This window comes from Enhydra lutris, unplaced genomic scaffold (assembly GCF_002288905.1).
Source record: "Enhydra lutris kenyoni isolate GAN:26980312 unplaced genomic scaffold, ASM228890v2 scaffoldscaffold11, whole genome shotgun sequence".
Taxonomy (NCBI): Eukaryota; Metazoa; Chordata; class Mammalia; order Carnivora; family Mustelidae; genus Enhydra; species Enhydra lutris.
The window spans coordinates 37,630,453-37,651,360 of NW_019154095.1; the positions used below are offsets into that span (position 1 = coordinate 37,630,453).

General features: G+C 44.1%; 1 protein-coding gene across 1 annotated transcript in view; it reads right to left on the reverse strand.

The window, feature by feature from the left end:
- Positions 1–20,908, reverse strand: part of LOC111144606 (zinc finger matrin-type 4) — a 369,394-nt gene that overhangs the window by 292,751 nt on the left and 55,735 nt on the right. The window contains exon 2 of the mRNA XM_022498988.1: positions 10,262–10,367. Coding sequence (XP_022354696.1) covers positions 10,262–10,363 — 102 coding nt within the window. The 5' untranslated portion in view covers positions 10,364–10,367. The remainder of the gene's footprint in view (positions 1–10,261; positions 10,368–20,908) is intronic.

Here is a 20,908-nt window from a genome sequence, read left to right on the forward strand (position 1 = left end):
AAGAACATGTCAAACCTAATAAAATAGTTACCTGTGGGGATGGGGATGAGGAATGGGGGTAAAATGAAAGGAGACTCTGTATCTTCTCACGTTACAGAAGAAGGTGCTACAATTTGGAAGAGTTAAGTGACTTTGTTAACATTGTACTTACAACACAGGCCTTCTGACCTTGGAGCACACCAGAAGCTCCTTTTATAACTCAGCCCTGCTTGGCCTGCTCTCAGGATAAGCTGAGAGTGAATTTACCCCATGGATAGAAAACAGAGAGTTCAGCAGGTGAACCAAAAAGGAGCATGAACTTTTCCATGAAGTGGAAAAAGAGGAAGACATTCCTCTGGGGCTTTAAAGCAAATGACAGCATCCCAAAGGGCTCCTAGGTTAAACATAGGGGCAGGCTTCAGGGCCATAGAACACTGGGGAATTAAATAAGAGGCATTGTTCAGGTAGAACCTGGAGAAATTTAGTTTCCAGAAGATAGACTTGTTTGCAGTAAGCCAAGAGCTACAAAGAATTAATGAAAACATGAAATGAGGAGGGTTTCTTGGATCAGAAGGCAGGGCGACATTCCAGGTCAGAGGCACAGTTTGTGGTTGCAAGGCCAGAAAGGGGCCTCTAGAAGCCCAGAGGAGGAAGACTGGTAGCAGATAGAAAAGAGTTTTGTTCTATGTTTCCTATTTTCTTAGTAAAAATCTAAAAACCTTCAAACTACCTGTAGGTTTTTCAAGGTGAAGGAAGGACTGTTTCTATATTTGAATCAGTAGAGAGTGGACACAAGAGCCTTCTCAGCAGCTGGCATAGTGGAGGCCTCCCAGAGACCAAGGATTCCTGAAAGATGGAGCAAGGAGACGGGAGCAGTAGGAACAGAAGGAAGCAACTCAGAGGTGGCATAAGGTACATTTATGTCTTTATATGATCCTCAGGGAAAGGGATGGAATTCAAAGTTAGAAAAATGCTACCCAAAATTAAGTCATCTTAGAAAAAGCCTAAAGAGACTAATTAAATTCTTAAATCACCGAGAAGGAGGAAAGCATGCTGTCCTCAACACTTTCTCCCACTAACAGAAGAAATGTAGACAAAGACACATGGCTAAAATCAACACTCAAGCCCACTTATTTAGGTCATTAGCCTTTAAGAATCTTCTGTCTGCTAATATCTTTTTAAAAAAAAAAAATCAGCAAGCCCAGATGGCTTAGTGATGAGGAGGTCAGGAATGCATATGTTTTCAGGTGAATGCTGGGAATGGAAAGCTGGGAGAAAAATCATCACTGTCAATAACCAAACAGCATAGGCTGGGATCTGAGAATCAACAGATATGTGCCTCCTTCAATGGGAGTTCACAGGGAGAAAGTCTTTTTTTCTCCCGGTTATATCTGTACTACCAAGGAGTTATCAGCCAGTTCAGTAAATATTTCTTTATGAATTATATTTATATAAGAAGAGCTATGCCACAATTAAAACAAATAAAAAATGAAGGGTCTAGTATGTTGCCATTTGCAGAAAATATTTCAAAGGAAAAATTTAGTTGCATCTATATGTGTAGAATATTTCAAGGAAAATTGGCACATTGTTTTCATCCGAGAAGAATAACAGGATGCGGAGGAATAGGTGGGAGACTTTTTGCAGAAGCACTCTTTCATGCTTCTTGAATTTTGAATCACGTGAATTTACTGCCACTTCAGAAAAAGGAATAAAATGCTAAAATAGAAAGATTAAATATTTACATATTTATACCACACTATTTTTGTCAAAGACTGTAACAGATCAAGTTACATCTACATCTAATGCAAAAAGATAAAAGAAATAATTGAGAGATGCAGATTTATAATAAAACAGGGCAAACAGAATAATAGTATCCAGAGGTAAAGTGAGTACAGTAAAATCCTACATAGAACCTTTGTCTAGTTGCCGGACATGCCATGAATTTGGTGGTGAGAGCAAAGCAGGAAACAAGATCAGAGAGTCGACTGTCAATAATAAGCTATTATCTCAGCAGAGGAACATTTCTCACAAGGGAGAGCACACAGAAGTTTCTCTCAAACATCCATCTTTAGGAGGACACTGAGACACCTGTATGTGTCCTCAGCCTTGGCGCACAACTGGACCCCTGCAGAAGTTGCTCCCGGACCTCCAGAGTGTGGGGAGGGTCTGGGGGAACCAGTTGCCTGAGCCCAAAAAGGTGGAGCAGAGGGGAAATCATACATGTCAAACATACAGCTCACTACCAGACCCCAAATTCCAACTGGAAAATCTCTGTGCTTGACCAATTAAGTCAGGAATTGGAGAGAAAATCCGAATTTGATAGCAAATTATTCCCTTGTCTTTTAGTCAAACAGTATGTTTGCTTCAGTCTTCTACAGAGCACTGTAATGAACAGGCATCATCTTCACGGCAGCCTCCAGACTCCTGATTTCCAGAATTGTTTATGTTTCTTTGTTAACCCCACTTCCTTTGGAATACATGGGCTTTCCTCTATTTCCCTTTCTTCTCCACCTCCATTTCATCCCCAAATACCCAAAATACACAAAGAAAGTCCTAATCACCATGTGCCTGTAGTGCCACACACATACAGTACACAGAGCTATATGCTCACCAAACTGGTCCCATCTTCCTCCTTGACACACAGCTGAGCCCATTTCTCAGCCTCTCATACAGTCAAAAGAAGATACAATTGAGTTCTGGCTTATGATATGCGTGTGGACATGATGCCTCTTCCAGGCCTGGCCCCCCAAAATGTCCTGCACAATCACCCACATTGCCCTTCAGTCCCCATGGACCAGTTGGATTTTGACAGTCAAGGCACTATCAGGAGCAAAGATGGTGGACCCCTATTAGCTTGAGTCTTACATGCTTATGAGGTACAAAATCCCCCTCTGGAAACCCACAATGGGCTATAATGTGAGTAATAAATAATTTTTACTTCTTTGTTTATTACTACCTTTAGCCTACCTTGTCCAGCATAGAAATGGAGGTTCTCCCATAAAAAAAGAAAAAAAAAAAAAAAAAACTTAAATGTTTGACATTGACTTAGCCTAGATCGATGGTAAGTAGGGAGGGTACAAAAACAACAGCTCCAGGTTATATAGTGGCAAAACATGGCCAAAACTATTGACTACAATACCATGGAAGGTAGACACCTGCTCACTGAGCTAACCATGCTAGGGGAACTAGATGGTTCTATGCTAGGAGATAGTTATAGTTCTAAAAGAACCAGAACAGCTTGGGAAGGCAGAACACTTGATATATGTAGTCTGCTACTAATTTTCTGCTACTGATTGTTGGTCAGGTCTTTTACAAAAGAATCAAAAAACTCTAAGAACTGTAACGTGTAACTGGCACATAAGCAGACAGAAGTAAAAAAAGAAGAGTTATTCTGGAAATTTGGGACCTAGTTAGAAAAGCCATTTGCTAATTGCTTCCAGTAACCAAAAATGAAAGATGTGTAGTAAAAGACATTGCACGTTGAGCACCCAATGAGACTTCTCAGTTGCATATTGTGACTCAAGACTTTGGCAAACATTGGATTAAGGGTGTGATCTTTCCACCTACTTTTAGATAACCTGAAGATGGCCACCATGAAACCGAGAAAAGAAAGAGGCACGGAGAGGTTGGCCACCATGAAACTGAGAAAAGAAAGAGACACAGAGAGGAGGAAGCAATAAAAAAAAAAGCAAGCAACCTTGAAATTGTGTCTAGGAAAGAACTGTATGGTGACAACACATGAAGCTTTTAAAAAAAAAAAAAAAAAGTGGGGCGCCTGCGTGGTGGCTCAGTGGGTTAAGCCTCTGCCTTCGGCTCAGGTCATGATCCCAGGGTTCTAGGATCGAGCCCCGCATCAGGCTCTCTACCCAGTGGGGAGCCTGCCTCCTCCTCTCTCTCTGCCTACTTGTGATCTCTGTCTGTCAAATAAATAAATAAAATCTTTAAAAAATAATAATAATAATAAAAATTTTTTAAAAAGCAAATCATAAGCCACCTATTTTACTGAGATGCTGAGAGAATTGTGTTACTCAAGCAATTATTATTTTGAATTAGAAAAGCTTTGAATACTCTGCATGCCTTAAATCAGTCTGAGGAAGGACATGGGCTATGAATGCTGGCAGTCACCAAGGAAAGTGTAGGACCCAAGATCCATTTCAGAAGCGACAAGGATGTTGGACAGGGAAGATCTGTGGAGGGAAGAACTGTGGAAAACCAGGGCTCATTAGGAAAAATGAACAAGAAAGTCCTTCTCACAGAGGAAGATCAGAATCTATTTGGGGAACTACCCCCCACCTTTCTGAAAAGAGGAACTTCCTAATTCCTGCTCTGCAGGATGCCAACTCTGCTATGGGCCAGTGATTACTCTCTGTCTTCTTTTCCTCCTTTTTCTGAGTAAGAAATATTAGCATTGTCATCACCACTCTAAAGGAGGAGGAGGAGAGGTAACATTTCTGTTTTGCTCACAAGCAGTAGGACCAAGGGGAATCACAACCACATCTCATGGACAGACCCACTCCCTTCCTGGAGGCCCTGAAATTTGAGCTGAGCAAAGTAACTGGGCTGGAGGGTTAAAGTAAGGGGACATGTACTCTACATGTTAAAAGAAAAAGGGAATGGATTTTTGATGAACAGAGGGATAGACTGTGGCAGAGATAATTTCATGTGTTTGTTGAACCCATTTCATTTTCCTGCACATATTAATTATTTTTCCCAACCTCTCCTGCAGCTAGGTAGGACCATGTGATTGAGTTCTGGCTGGTGGAAAGAAGCCTAGTTCCTAAAATCCCTTCAGTTTTGTCATACGATCTCAGCAAATGAGAATGCACACAGCACAGCCTCTTCCCACCCTTAACCAGTGAACATTAAGCACACAGCATCCACCAGCCGTTCTTCGCGAAGGTGTGTGCTGCCCAGAGTGTTCAGCCCGCTGTTGTTTTCTTCATTGTAGCCTCTTTATTATCGATTCATTCGGTGTTCCAGTGAACTACTTGAACTAGTGGTGACTGATAAAATGACTGGGCTTGCTGGAATAAGACAACAGAAAGATAAGAAATTTTTAGAAGCTCAAGAGTCTTCAGTGAAATGCTCAAGAAACAGAGGTAAAGACTCGTAGGCAATGGGGAACAAGCTGAAGTCCTCTGGCATTACAGAGGGTAACAAGAATAGCTTTAGCTTTGGTGAATGAGCCAATAATTGTTATTAACAGCATCTGGGAGAAATTAAGCATGTCATGACTGTAAGAGATTTGGAGAGACTGAAACAGTGATTCTCAATGTACGGCGTAAAGAAGCATCTTCACAGGAACCTCGCTATAAAGATCTTTTACTGTCCTCACCCCGTTAGCATTTGCTTCTCCAGGAGCGTATCACCTGCAATGCCCAGGATGGCTGCTGACCCAGTGAGCCCTAACAGAACTCAAGTGCAGTTAGTACAGTACCTGGTAGGATCGATGGACTGCAGAAACACAACATGATATTGACCGACAGCTCTCAAACACGGCAAAGGAGCTGTCCAGCCTGCGCGCATACTCAGTTAGAAAAAGAAAAGGGAAAAGCAAAGTTGAGAAGGTATGAGAGATGAAGGGAGAAAAGTCCTTAGAGGCAAGGGTAGTGTAGACAATCATGCTGCTTTAATCAGCACATATTAGGAACCTCAAGTTTTACCTCCTTGTGTCTAACCACAAAGCATTTACATCCCATCTACTACCCAACTTACAGACCAGAAGACTGTCCTTTGGCTAGTCCTCTGGATTAAACAGAAGCTATGGAAAGCCAAAGTTCTACTGGAAGACAATCAAAACAAGAAAAACAGGAAAAATCCATTTCAGCATGCCTCTGTAGGTCCTATGTGCTCGCTGTGTCCCTGACTAGAGAACAATCCTGGACTCCACCTCTCCTGGGTCACTTAATGGGGGTCCATTTGTGAGGACTCACATTACTTCAAGATTCAGAAATGTTTGAAGTGTTTTTCATCAGTTAGAGAACTGTCTTTCCTGTAAGTACAAAACCATCACCTACACCTTGAGGCCAACTCCTGAGTACAGACTGACTCCCAAGGTATACCAATACATCCTCTGCTGTACCCACCGATGCTTCCATTCAATGTGACCCACTGTTTCCCTCCTCCAGTCCCCAGCCTCTGCCTCTTCATCAACCTGCAGCCTAAAAGAACAACAACCATGGGCCAAACTCTACAGTGGGTGCTACAGAAGTAACTGAAGAAACTCAGTGCATGACTTTTGCCTACCCTCAGGCAGCTCACAATCTTGTTTGTAGTGCCAGGACACCTCAGCCCCTGATTTCGCAAGGAACCATTGATTACCTACAGGGCACAGCAACACAAGGGATATTAGCATTCACAGGAAGGGGCAAGCCGCAAGGACTGTCACATTTATGCCTAACTTCATTGGGTCTGCCTGACAAGAATTTTCTCTTTCCTTCTAGATCACTCATTCATATTTTTCCTTTAGGTTTACTCAAAAAAAAAAAAAAAATTTCTGTCCTTTTGGTTTCATTTCTCATAGTCTTCCCTACACAAATCATCTTTTTCCTGCAAGGCCAGGAAACTACTCCTTCACTCTTGGAAGCAACTCTTTCCTTTTGCGGAAAATGATTCTTTGGCCACTTAAAACTACAACAAACCACTCACGTCGTCTCACTGGGGAACTATTTCTAACCTCTATAATAGGCAGGCCTGCTGAAAGGCACACGAGAAAGCTTTCTCTTCCCCTCTGTGTCTGTGCCTCCCTTGTTCTACTGCCTCAGTGAGCAGAGACAACATCTAATTATATTTTCCACCAAAACATTAACATGTTATTAATGCTTAGCAAGTAAGAAAAATAATAATATCTTTATATGTCCCATTTTTTCCACTTCGGGATTTCATATGCAAAAAAGAGATTTTAAGACTGGAGCATGGCAGAGTTTGGTCCATTAGACATATATTAGGTTTTTCTGTCCTCCTATACAAAGGTTGAGGCTTTTAAATGGAGCATGCAACTCTTAAGCATTAACCCATCTGTTCTGTTTCTCTCTTTTACTTCAAAGGACTGGCACACAAATCTCACAGCCAAAGTCATACGAAGGCTATTCTTTTCCCAGCAATACACCTTGACCGCCACCAATGGACTGTCACTCAGAAACGCTCAATTATCCTGTTACGTTCCCAAATGCCACACAAGAGTACAAAGTCCCCTTTCCTTTTCATTCTGACCCCCCACTACGTCTATCATACTACTGTGTACACCTCCTCTCCCTGACACAGAGCCTCCCTCCTACCAACCCAGCTCCTGCAATGCTCCTTGGAGATACCAAGACTTCTCGTTCCAGCAACCCTAAACTTAACCCATCCACCAAGGTCTAGATAATTCGTGACATTCCCAACAAAGCTTCCCGGACCATAATAGCTCTTGGTGGTGGGCTCACTCTTTAGAATTGGGAAGGAAAAGATCTAAAAAGTTAACAGCATGATGTAACACATATCAGAAAGTCAAAGGGGCAGAAGAATTAACACAGTTTAGATCACATAGGATCAGCTGCTCCATAGGAACAGGCAGCAGAACTCTGTAGATCATGTTCTCATATCACACACATGTTCACAACACGCTGAACTACCCACGGCTTTTCCTCCCAAGAAGTTTATGAGTTTCGGGGCGGGGCGGGGGGGGAAGCAAAGACTATTTCTCACACAGCTTCAGAATCCCCTGTAATAACTAACATTAATAGGGCAGGACCTGCGGAAAGTACACAGCGGATTCTTTTTGATTCGCCCCGTAGGGAAGCTGGGAATATTTGCTAGTTGAGTAAAATCAAGTTAAAGCAATACATCAGTGATAAAGCATTGAGACGCAGCGTGACAACATTTTAGATGAATTGAGGGGGATTTCATACCCACAGAGACCCACTCTTCATGTGATTTTCAGCAGAGATTGTGTAGTGGAAGGAGGGGGCAAATAATTAGGATTAGATTATCCGTTCTCAAATGGCCTTCAAAATCGTTTAATGGAAGCCAACCTCTTAGAGATGAAGAAGTGACTGGGGAAGCCTTCTGACTGAAGCCAGAAGACCAGAGATCTCAGGAGGCATGAACCCTGTTCACATCCCCAACTGCTTTGCAGAAACAGCGCACGTGCTGTTTGTCTCTGAAAGAAGTGCCCCACCTCGGCCTGGAAGCAGAGAGGGAAACAGCATTCAGAGACCCATCCAGGCTTAATGGCAATGCATGTAACATTGTTTTGATGATGTGTAACACTGTTAATTGCAGATCTATTGTAACTGCTTTCTTTTCTCTACCTTCACTATGCTACAGGCAACAAATAGTAACACATCGTCTAAACAATTAAACTGTGCCACAGAAAGGATGCAGACTGGTAACAGGGAAACTTGAGTTCAGAAAACTAAACTGGTTTTTTTTTTTTAAGATTTTATTTATTTATTTATTTGACAGAGAGAGATCACAAGTAGGCAGAGAGGAAGGCAGAGAGAGAGGAAGGGAAGCAGGCTCCCTGCTGAGCAGAGAGCCCGATGCAGGACTCGATCCCAGGACCCTGAGATCATGACCTGAGCTGAAGGCAGCGGCTTAACCCACTGAGCCACCCAGGCACCCCAGATAACTAAACTGTTAATGGAACAGCTAAGATCTTTCTCTTTAAAAAAAATTTTTTTTCAATTTTCTGACATGACTTTTCTAGCTCAGGTAACAATAAAGCAATGCTGGTCTGCGCCCCCAGGATAGTTTTGTAAACAGATGCTAAGGGCATATGTGGGAGTTACAGGCACTGTTCTAGGAATTATGGAAGATCAAATGAATAAAACTCTGTTTCTGTCCTCAAGAATCTAAGGAGATGATTAAAAATGAACATAAAAAGTCTAATAAAGAGAGAACATAAAAGGCTAATAGGAAGCTGTGGAATGTGGGGGCAGGAACGAATTCCCTGATTTTTTTTAACTGAGGAAATCATACTAATAAAACCACGTGTGTTTACAAAGCAACATACACAGAAATTAGAAAGTTCTTAACTTCAGAAGATGGATGTCTTCCATTCGAGATCATTCTTTTGAGTTCTCATTTACTTCTAACACTTGATTGCCTACTGACAAAAGAATACGCTAACATTTTTCACAGGTTGTGATCTTTAAAAGTTTTCTCAGGAGAGCAAGTTTTATTTGTCCTCATCAGAATATTGCTGCACTGGAGTTAATAATGAAAAGCAACGTAACTGTGTGTGTTACGGCACACTCTGTAACTTCCAAAGCATCTTCACAAATGGTATTTCAATGGGTCTTGTCTGGTCCCCACAAAATCCTGAGAAATACACAGGGTCAGTTTATTGTGTTTCTGGGTGTGTACGTGTGCATGTTAATATTGTTTTCTTCATTGTGCACAGAAGAAACTGGAGGCTCAGAGGAGTATGAGTGACAGTGACAACTGGCATTTGTCATACTTGTCAGACAAAAATAAAATTGCTGGCTAAGCCCTCCAATCTAAAATTACTCACAAGTTATTACACTTGAAAACTCATGTTCCCACTGGTGTATGTTCTCTCGAAAAGCAAATATGCCCTGGGCAGCACTCAGCGTCTAGGGGCCCCCCACCACCTTCCCGCTGTCTCCAGGGGCAGCACCTTTTTCCCTCCCCAGACGTTAGCCAACCTCTCTTCTCTTATTCTCTGTTCTCAATAGAAGACTGAAAGGTGGCCATTTATGTGTTCATCCATCCTAAAGAGCCAGAGCCACTGAATTAGGTCCTTTAAGAGCATTTGGATTTTAAAACTTTGTTATAGCTTTACAGAGGAAGTCTTTAGGCTGATAAACACGTTTAGGGAAGTAGCCATCATGTGTCAGGAATTTGGTGCTGATTCACGGATGCTGTCATCTCTCCGGACAATGATTAACAAAAAGCCTCTGAGCTTATCTTCAGGGTCAAAGAAGGAAAGGGAAGCTGGCACTAATGTGTCCTGCCCCATGTCCCTGAAAGGAACATCAGGGATGAACAATGACAGATTTAACGAGAAAAAAAAAGCCCACTGAGTCTTCAGGGGCTAAGGTACAAAAAAAAAAAGAATCTGGGAAGCAGCCAGAGCTGGGACTGATGTACCTAAGCCCCAATCCCAACCCTACTCATGCACGTTTGCCCCAGCCTGATCTCAGACTGTAAAGTCTCAAGCCCTGTGGCTCTTAAAACCTGCCCCGAGACCCAGAGGAGCTGTCCTCAAGTCCCACGACCACAGGCCGCGTTCCCCTTTCTTCCACTGAAAACACCGAGTGGGAAAAGGCGTCCTTACCTCGTAATGAGCCACGCGCTGGGATTCAGATATCAGCTGTGCACTGCACACCTTGCAGTAACTGTCTGTAAATAAATCCTGATCGATATCGGAGGACTTCATCAGGCTAAAGGAGAATCAACAGAAAAGAAAAATGAGTCCACTGCTTTGATGTTTATGCAGGACATTAACTGTGTGAAAAAGCCTAGAGCACAACAACAGACCCCAGGATGGTGGCAGTGGCGGAGACCTCCCTACTCCTTAGGTGATACCGTGTCAGTTAACCACAGTAAAGTGTAGAGTTTGTAATTTTCTCATAAGCGCCCAACAGAATTGCTGGTACGTACAAAACAGAAATGCACCTTTAGTTTTCTCTTTCTGACAAATCAGACGTATTTTAAAATATGTATAGGTGCACAGAAAAGCATCCCAGGAAGTTTTTAAGATTTTATTTATTTATTTGACACAGAGAGAGAGCAAGAGCAGGGGAAGTGGCAAGGAGAGGGAGAGGAAGCAGGCCCCCTGCTGAGCAGAGAGCCTGATGGGATCATGACCCAAGCAGAAGGCAGCCACTCAACCAACTGAGCCACCCAGGTGACCCCCAGGAAGTTTTTTGTTTTTGTTTTTGTTTTTTTTTAGATTTTTATTTATTTATTTGACAGAGAGAGATCACAAGCAGGCAGAGAGGAAGGCAGAGAGAGAGGAGGAAGCAGGCTCCCTGCTGAGCAGAGAGCCCGATGCGGGGCTCGATCCCAGGACCCTGAGATCATGACCTGAGCCGAAGGCAGCGGCTTAACCCACTGAGCTACCCAGGCGCCCCAGGAAGTTTTAACAAAGTGTTAATAGCAGTTATCTTTCAGAAATTATAGGTAATTGCTTATGTAATTTTATTTATTTTTTTTAATTTTCTACAATGGACATACATTACTTTTATAATACATGGAAATAAGTTAGCTTTGTCAAGAACCTTATAAGCAATAAAAATACTAGTTTTGAGTTCAGTAGCTATATTTACAGAATTAAAAAATAAAATCAGGCTCAACAATAACTTTTCTTGCAAGCTTATACCTTTTAAAGTGAGAAGCCCTCACTGTTCATGCTCACTCTTCCAGGTTTAGGGTTACTGATATGCATAAAAGCCACCTCCATCATTCTGCACCACAACTGAGCCCACAAAAGTAAATAAACATATCATCAAATTCCAAACCCTGAATTGAAATGCAGCCAGGAGTCTCCAGCTTGTGAAAGTGATCTGTCACAAAGTTATCTCATAGCATCTGAAGCATAATGTTACCACCATAGAAATGCATAGCAGCACATCCAAATGCTTTCCTCCAACCCACAAACTCCACTCCATTTTACCTCCTACCAGCCAGGTAAAAAGTAAGGGCTATGCCTGACAGCATGCATACAGAAAGGCAAGAGAATTTCAAACAGGGATGTGGTAGGAACCTTGGAGTCCATCCTGCTCCCACGCCCTCATTTTATCTGTGAGACTACTTAAAGTCACATCGCTGATTATTGGCATGGCCATATACGCCACCTGGTTTGCATGATTTCACTTTACACACTCCAAATCTGTCTCAGGTCTCATACTCCTTGCCAGTCATGTGATATTGAAATGAGCCATTAAACCTTCTAGGTCTTAGTTTCCTCCTACACAAATTGAGATAAAATATTAGCCATGCCTTTCTAGAGAACTGTGATGAAAATCAAAAGGAGAAATATAGGAGAAGATACTACATAAACTCTAAACCTCTCTTCATTTGAAAGGGCTCATCGTTACATTCTTAATAATATCCTAACATTGGCCAAGTCTTAACCAATACAACAAAATAAAGGACAGTGGTGCATTTAAAGTAATTTTTTAAACCACTTAAATAGCAGAGTTATAAAATAAAGCACCTACCTGAAATAAAAGGCTTACTACCTCAACAACTACAAACTCACTTTTTATCTTTGTCCTTGGTTGTAATGGTCCATTCAGAGCATTGGATGCTCTGCTCTGAATTTCACAATTCAAAAGGATTCACAATTTCGGCTCCTAAGAGACAATGGTAGCTCTGGTTTTTCAATGCCCTGAGTACCAACAGTAATGCCAGATAGTAAGGACTACTGACTCTCATAGCTGAAGTGGATCTGTTATTTCTGGAAAGCTGCTTCCTGGCAGAAAGCTCAGCCAGCCTTGAGTCTAACACCTGCAGTGCCTGGAGACTCACTACCTAACATGGCAACCTGTTCCAAAGAGTCTGGCAACTCTCACGGTTAGGTACTTTTCAGGTTGAATCAAAATCTGTCCCACTGTAGCTTCACTCATTCATTCTGTCTTCAGGTGCAACACAGAAAAATTCTACTCTCCTTTTTCATGAGATATCCGCTCTCAAGTGCTTGATGATAGCTCTCTTTTATCTACTCTCTACCCCTGTCCTGACTTATCATCTTGGTTCGTGTCTATTTCTTTATGGCCCATCTTCAAAGGCAGTGCCAAGAACAGAATAAACATTTCAGGTATGGTCTAATCAGGCGGAGGATCACAAATCCAAATGACCGTCCAAAACACCTACTGTCGTGTATAATGGTCTCTAGTCACATCCGAGAATGCAAATGGAGAAGAGGTGTTTTGATGATGGGAAAATGTAGTACAACATTTTGAAATGTCAAATGGGAAAAGAAAACTTACTAAGGTGTATTTTTTAAGCCAAGCTTCTATAAGTAGTTGTGTTTAAATATCACATCATGTTCCCTGCTATTTCTAATAAAGAAGTGCACAAAAATAGATTCATGGGTGACCTGGTTAATAGGAATCTCCAAACTCACTGCGCACTCCTTCCTCATTATACAACCGACTGCAGAAATCAAACACTGTGAAAGGATATTCAAGGTACGTGTCGGACCAAGTGGGGCCCGTAGGAGTCTGAGTCTCGGTAAAACAGCTGTGCAGCAGAAATAGCTTTAAAGGCAGAATATAAAAATGTGTATACTAAAAAAAAAAATTCAAAGGAAGAAGAGAATATCATGGCTTTTTCCACTGTTTTATATAAGAATACCGATTGGAATGGGCCCATATGCAGTAAAATGGCAATAAAGACCCCTCTGAAATCTACAAGGCCCAAATGGAAAACCTGAATGAGTTAAATTACAGTGGGAAGCAATTAGAAGGCAAGTGTCAGCCTGGTTTGTGCATAAGGCCTTTTCCCCAAAAGAGAACTCTCTGTGTAGGTCACTTTAGAGAGCCTGATTTATGATTCAAAGAGTGGAATTCCCCAACAAGAGGACTGTTCCCTTCTCCCACTTGCTTGGGATAGAATTCTCAGATCCTCTGGTCTTCAAAAGTACAGGTGAGCTGGTAAGAATAAGGAAAACCAGACTACCTTTCTTTAGCCTTGTCCATGGTCCTGAATCAGCAGCTAGAGCAGAGACAGAGCAGGGCCCTTAATTGGTTAGTAACTGGTCAGTCCCACTGTCTCATGGAAGCCAATATGTGGAGAACCCCAAACCTGGGGCATGTTGTCTGTACTACATTCTGAGGTCCTGGGGCATTCCAAGCAGGGAGAGAGAGCACGGGAAGGAAGGAGTTTGATTTCCTGAAGTTGAAACTGATCTGAATGAAAACTTCCTCAGTGTCCCCCACAACAGCACGTTCCAAAGCAAACACCCAAGATGTGAATAACCTATCACTCTTCAGTATTCACAGAGGACAGTGCTACCTGTATTTTACCAAAGAAGCCCAGAGGGAAGTTGGAGGCAGTATTACAACAGGAGACTGATCAGATTCTCATGTGCTGTCCCAAGTCTCTATATAGCAATAAATCTATTTACATCTGGTAGCAGTGACAGTGTTAAGACTCAGAGGTGTAGCCAGGTCTAACAAGTAAGAGAAACATGAAGGGGAAGAGCTTTTGTTTATTCAATAATGATTACTGAGCATCTACTATGTGTGAGGCATTGGGATGGCAGAGGGCACAACTTCTGTCTTCCAAATCTTTATGAGCTGCTGAGTGAGAAGAGAAACATGAACACAAATACCTAAGGCAGTGGCAGCAGGTGTAGAAAGCAATACAGGAACTGAGAAGACAAGGGGAATTGTAAGGAATTCTTCAGGGAGGTTCTACAAGAGTTAAAAATTTAAGAACAAACAGGATTAGAGTGGAGGGAAATGGGTTCAAACTCAATAGGTCCCAATTCTTTTTGCTGGCATGGAGACAAATATTACTACCAGTAGGCATGAGAAGATATATGCAAGGGGCTTCAGTGGGGCTTGTGGGGGAACATGCAACATAAGGGAAGGAGGCAGCGAAATGCAGGGAGAGAAAGGTACACAAAGCTCAGTCCCCAGATGGAAGGAGGGGAGACTGAGGGAAATCAGCAGGTCCCAAAATGTTTCTCAAGGTGCAAGGAATGGCCTTTTTTAGGATCTTTAGATGCAGACGGGAAGCCTTCCTCTCTGTGCTTTCTGCTTCTCAAGAACAGATTTTAGGAACATACCCTAAAGAGCCAGAGAAACCTGAGGCTTCATGGCCAACAGTAACATTCTTCATACCATTCCATTTCTGATAATGTCAGGATAGCTTCTGACTCAAAGATCCCAAAACCCAGGCAGGGCTCTTCAGAGGAAAAAGGCATTAGTTCAAATCCACGTTTGATTGCTTGCCGGCAAGATTTTTGAGTGTAAAGGTACATACCCTCCCTGAACCACAATTTCCTCATTTGTGAAACAGGGGAAACATTCTCACAGGCTCGTTGCGAGGATTAGAGATGATGTCAATAAAAAGTATCTAACGAAGACTGTGGCATATGGTAGACACTGAAAAATGGATATCGCCACCATTATGATGAATATTATTAATTTCGTATTATCATTATTCTTATTTTCAGGAGGGATGCTGTAAATATTTAAGTACAGAAATAAACAGAACCACATTAAAGACTAAGGAGGAAGATTACAGAGTTGATGTGTTGAAGTTATGACTTTGATTGTCATCACAGGGTTTCTCTTTTGTATTAATCATATCACCCACAAAAATGGCTCACTTCCACTGAGTTCTACAGCCAGCTGACACTCAGGCCTTATGCCCATGAGGATCCCACAATTCATAAACATTTAAGCCTATTCTTGTTGCCAGCAGGTGCCAATACTGGCAGATGGAACAGTTTGATGAATACTCTCCCACCTTCTCTCTTACCCACCAGAGCTCATCTCACCGGGTCCTGTCTCCTGGGGGACACAAAGGACAGCACACGCCATCCAAAGTCAAGTTTAGACCACTCTCTGGACCTGCAGCCACTAACTGCAGTAGCCCTGAGGGAGACACAGCAGTCCTGCTCCCTAGGGAGGCATCCCCCTCACCCTAGTCCCATGGCAGGAGAAGCCCCAGGCTTGGTAATCCCCACCAGTGGGTGTCATGTCACAGGTTTGGGCATTTTCAATAAAAAACTCATTCCCTCACCTCACTAGCCCTTTTAAAAATAGCATTTCAGGCTCGGTGGCTCAGTTGGTTAAGCATTTGCCTTCAGCTCAGCTCATGATCTCAGGACCCTGGGATCCAGCCCCGTATCAGGCTCCCTGCTCAGTGGGGAGTCTACTTTTCCCTCTCCTTCTGCCTCGGCCTGCTGTGCCCCCTGTTCATGTTCTCTCTCTCTCTCTCTCTCTTTCTCTCTGACTAATAAACAAAGGAATTTTTTTAAAAATAGTATTTCAGACCCATGGCAATTTCAACTAAAGAACTACTCTTGCCTTAAGGGGTAGAGTTCTGAATTTCCAAACTACTGCTCCATAGGACTTGGTGAAATCTTCAGTACCAGGGACTGTGGGTCGTCTACTGATGCTCCCCTCCCAACAGCACTTGACCCTCATGAAAGCTCTGGTTCCAGAAAGAACAGACATTGTATTTTACTCCTATAAACATAGTAAGAGCTGTTCCAGAGCCAGGCTTAGTGCTAATGGACTTACCCCCTCATAAAAGCAGATAGAGTCATCAGCCTCATGTATGATATGAGGAAACTGAGACTTAAGAGTTTAGTAACTAGGGGGGCCTGGGTGGCTCAGTGGGTTAAGCCCCTGCTTTCGGCTCAGGACATGATCCCAGGGTCCTGGGATCGAGCCCCACATCGGGCTCTCTGCTCAGCAGGGAGCCTGCTTCCTCCTCTCTCTCTCTCTGCCTGTCTCTCTGCCTACTTGTGATCTCTATCAAATAAATAAAATCTTTAAAAAAAAAAAAAGCAGATAGAGTCATCAGCCTCACGTATGATATGAGGAAACTGAGACTTAAGAGTTGAGTAACTAGGGGCGCCTGGGTGGCTCAGTGGGTTAAGCCTCCGCCTTCGGCTCAGGTCATGATCTCTGGGTCCTGGGATGGAGCCTCACATCGGGCTCTCTGCTCAGTGGGGACCCTGCTCTCAGTGGGGACTTCTCTCTCTCTGCCTGCCTCTCTGCCTACTTGTGATCTCTCTCTGTCAAATGGGTAAATAAAAAAAAAAAAAAAAAAAAAAAGTTGAGTAACTTCTCAAAGGTCGCCCAGCTCCTAAGTGGCCGTCAGGGTGCCGAGCCAGTGTTGACTATGTCTACTGGCTCACCCTCACCCTGGGCTGCCTCTTTGTGGCAGAACTCAGCGCCAGGAGCCCTTCAGTTGGTTCCCCTACTGCCAGGCTAGGGAGCAGCATTACAAATACTTAACATGAAAGTAGAGGACAGACATCCTCCCCAGAATTCACGGACAGCGCCGACTGTCCAGATGAAGCCATGCAAACTCTAACTGCTTATGGCCCAGACTCTCTTGCCTGTGTTTACTTGAACCAGGGTGGAATGTGTTATCATCTGCCCAGACACCCTAGTCTGCTTCTACCTGTCTGTGCCTCCATAACCTGACCAACTCACCCTCAGAGCCACTATCGGCCTCCACCCTCCCCCTTGACCTGACACCCTGAAAAACCACCGCTGCCTTCTGCCCCGTCTGGCTGGCATCTCTTCGTCCAGTCTAAGACCTTCTAAGCCATGTCCCACTCCCTCCAAAGGGCCCAGCTCTGAAGGCTGCTGCTCTTGAGAGCTCTGTACCTCTGCCTCCTCCTGCCCAAAGCAGAGATGGAACTTCTGTCTCTTTCAAATTTGACAAGCAGATGAGTAGATGAAAATGCCACCAATTAAAATGAACTGTCCTCTGGTTAGGAACATGAAACAGAAATGAGCCAAGACGCTGCTGTCTAAATTCAGCCACATTTTAAAATTACTAGTATCCAAAAGCTATCGAAACTGTCCCTGGTTTGTTTTATCAATACTGGAGGGGATATGCCACTCTGCTCAGAAAGGGAAAAGATATGAGACCTGGCCCACCTTCAGCACAAAACAAATCAGCCTTTGTGATCTTTCGAGTTTTCATTCCACCTGCAAAAGGGCCCCTGAGCCCAAATCCACCTTTGGTATTCTTGCGGCCATGGCCTGATCTTTGTTCCCTTCCCATTTCCCATTTCCCATTCCCACCATTGTCCTTTCACTCTAACCTCCCTAGCAACAAAAGGAGGAAGACCTGGGGGACGAGCTCGTGGCTTCAGCAGGCATCTCCACCATGACCACCCACCCCCACTCAGGTCCCGGAGCCCAGAGGATGAGCTGGAAGCAGGGTCTGTCCTGTCTCCTTCACACCTCCCTCCATGTGAAGTGGGCAGCACAGGGCTGGCTGCCGTAGCAGCAGACCAAGCAGCCTTAGAAGGAAAACAGCCATGAACGGTACTCCAGAAATGAAAGTGTTTTGGTCTTCAATGAAAGTCTGCAAGAGGAAGGGGGCAGGGAGCAGCGTAGGATGGCACAGATGAAGCTCGGAGGCCCCAGCCCAGCTCAGGGAGCCTCCGGCCTCCAGCACATACTTGGCCTTTAATGCACCACACACCCCACAGGGGAACCTGGAACCTCCCTGAGAAGCAGCTGAGATCCGGCGAAGGTCAAACACAGGACCAGTTTAAAGAATCTTTGGATTCCCCCTCTCTGGTCTGATGCTGCCACCCCCATTCCTGATGTTGTTCAGACAAAGGCATTTGGCAGTCCTGGCCCTTCCCATAACATCATCCACAGGCAGGTGCAGGCTCTGCGAACCAGCCTGAGCTTTGTTTAAGAGACAGAGAGAGAGAAAGGGAGAGAGAGAGAAAACTCCCCACACCACTCCTTCTCCTGCTTGGCACTGCCAAAAGCTGCATGGCTGACTCACACCACTTGAATAATTGTCTTTTAATGGTACCATTCCCTTCCCGTGTAAAACCGGGCTCTGTGATTCCTGACTACAAGGCCTCTGCCACTGCTGGGCACACGTGCCTCACCCTTGGCCCCGGGCCATGGAACCAAATCTGCCACTCTTCTTCACAGATGGCACAGGCCAGCCTGGTGACATCTGGGAAGGAAATCAGCAAGTGTGCCCCCAGCCGGGGCCAATCGTGTGGGTACATGCACGTGCCTCTGCCACATCGGGGGGGGGGGGTGATAGTGCCTGGTTCCTTGCCACTTGTCCCTTCCCCCACCCTTTGTCCTTTGCCTGAATGTGCAAGTCCAAACAGCAGGTTCCAGGGGCCATGAAGAGTCTGAGGCTTCAGACAACTCTAGCCCCTCCTAGATTTTGTGAGACAATTCACCAAATGGCCTTGGCCCAAGTCTAGCACATTTGAAAGCCTCCCTAAGATTCTTCCTTTATTCATTAAACAGATTTTTATAGAGCATATACTATGTGCATAGTCCTGTCTAGCCACTAGGTTTACAGCAATGAACAACACCTACAAGGGTTGATCTTGTGGAAAATGTTCACATCCTGGGATCTGGCAGACACCATTCAACATAAACATGAACAGGATTCCTGTCTCCATCTACACATCAATAAAATATTCGCACCCACTGGTAGACAATGGCTCTTGCTCTCCTGTGTGTCATTCTAGAATCTCCACTTGCCTCACGGCCCAACAGCCTTCACTAAGTGTGAGACCTTTGCCTCTACCTAACTGTAGAGACAGAGGCTATGCACGGAGGCACAAAGGACCAGCAGATACTCCCAAGGATGAAAGTCATTCTGTCTGCATTTCCGAAAGGCCCTTTCAAAGGCCACTCTGGGGGAGCACCGGAGGCCTCCGGCAAGAATGGCACCCGGCTGACAGGTCTGGGTGGCGTGACACAGTGTTCTCATCAAGGAAGGCATCGTTGGCTTTGGTGAGATATTAATGGGTAAACTTCAGCCCTTCTGCCCATCAGCGGGTCAGAAGTATTTTCTTTTTCTTCACTTTCAGAGGGGACACATCAGTGGTGGATGGAGAGCTCGAATTTTCCATAGGCTTAATGCTTCAAGCCAGAGCAAACGCAGAGCCCCCACCAGAGGAGGAAAGCCGGAGGCAAAGAGAAACAAAAAGATCATTAGCCCAAAAAGAATAGGAGGAGAGGTGGAGAAAACACGAGGGAGTGGAACAGGGGTCTTACGTTTTCTCTTGCTCATTCTGTCAAGTAAAGGGCTGTGCACTCAGCTGGAAAAGCCACTCAGATTTTAAAGCACAGGCTCCCCTCCTCCCCCACCACTCAAAGGAGGAAAACCAACATGGACGGCTCACTTTCCAGCTTGTTAGCTACCTGTGAGAGGGAAGTGCCTACTCAAAACCGGTGGCTTTTCTTAACAAGCTGAAAGCCAACAAGACCTTTCTTTCTAACAGCAGTTACAAGGCTTCGAAAATACCGTTCAGAAATAAGTATTCCATTACTGTAACTTGTTTACATGATTTATCTTCACAAGACTGCCCCTACTGAACCAGACAGATTGAGGGCAGATTTAAATGCAGCTATCACATCCGGGGCTCGGAGGCACAGTTCTGCACCTGTATCCGACTTCAGAGGAGGGCACAGACAAGGTGGACCAAGCCGCTGCAGGGAAAACTATTACTTTCATTTGAATCCGTTCTCTGAGGCTGCTGCATTGGCTGTCAGTCAGCCAGCAGACATTCTCAGCTCCATTCTCCAATACAGCATACAAACTTGATTTCTCTGAGGAAACCGGTTTGGTCTCCATTTTTTTTCTGCCGCTTTTCCTACAATCAGCAAAATGGTCGCATCCACATATAAGTATGTGGAGCAGCCAAGATGGGAAGACACAGGAATTAGTATGTTGCCAGGTCAGGGACCACCCGTCCAGAAACTGACAAAAAGCTGTGTGTAGTTCTGCTCGTTCCGTGAAATCTTTGGGTCAGAATTATTTTCCGATCTGAGAGATGGTTTGAGATCTTCTGTCACCTCTGGCTTTGGGAGACAGCAAGCAGTAGTGAAAGTAATGATAGCTCAGGGAATTCAACTGCAAGGAGAAAGCCAAGCACATAGGAGTATGCCTACTGTGCCCAATAATAAATAATAAAGGGATCAGTAACAATGAAAATATCTGACAATATCAAGTGTTAGGAAAGGTGTGGACACACAGGATTTTTGCATACATCTATGGACAGGAGGGTCAGCTGAAAGTTGAGCATCATTTCATCAAGTTCAACAACCTGCCAACCGCATTCCTAGTTGACAGGCAGGAAAAGCTTTTGCTCATATACAACACAAGGCAGGTAAGGGACGATGATAGTAGCATTGTTCAAACAGCGAAACCTGCAATCCATCCAAATGCGCATCTCCAGGAGCACGGAAAAATGAGCTGAGGTATAGTCAGGTACAAATGA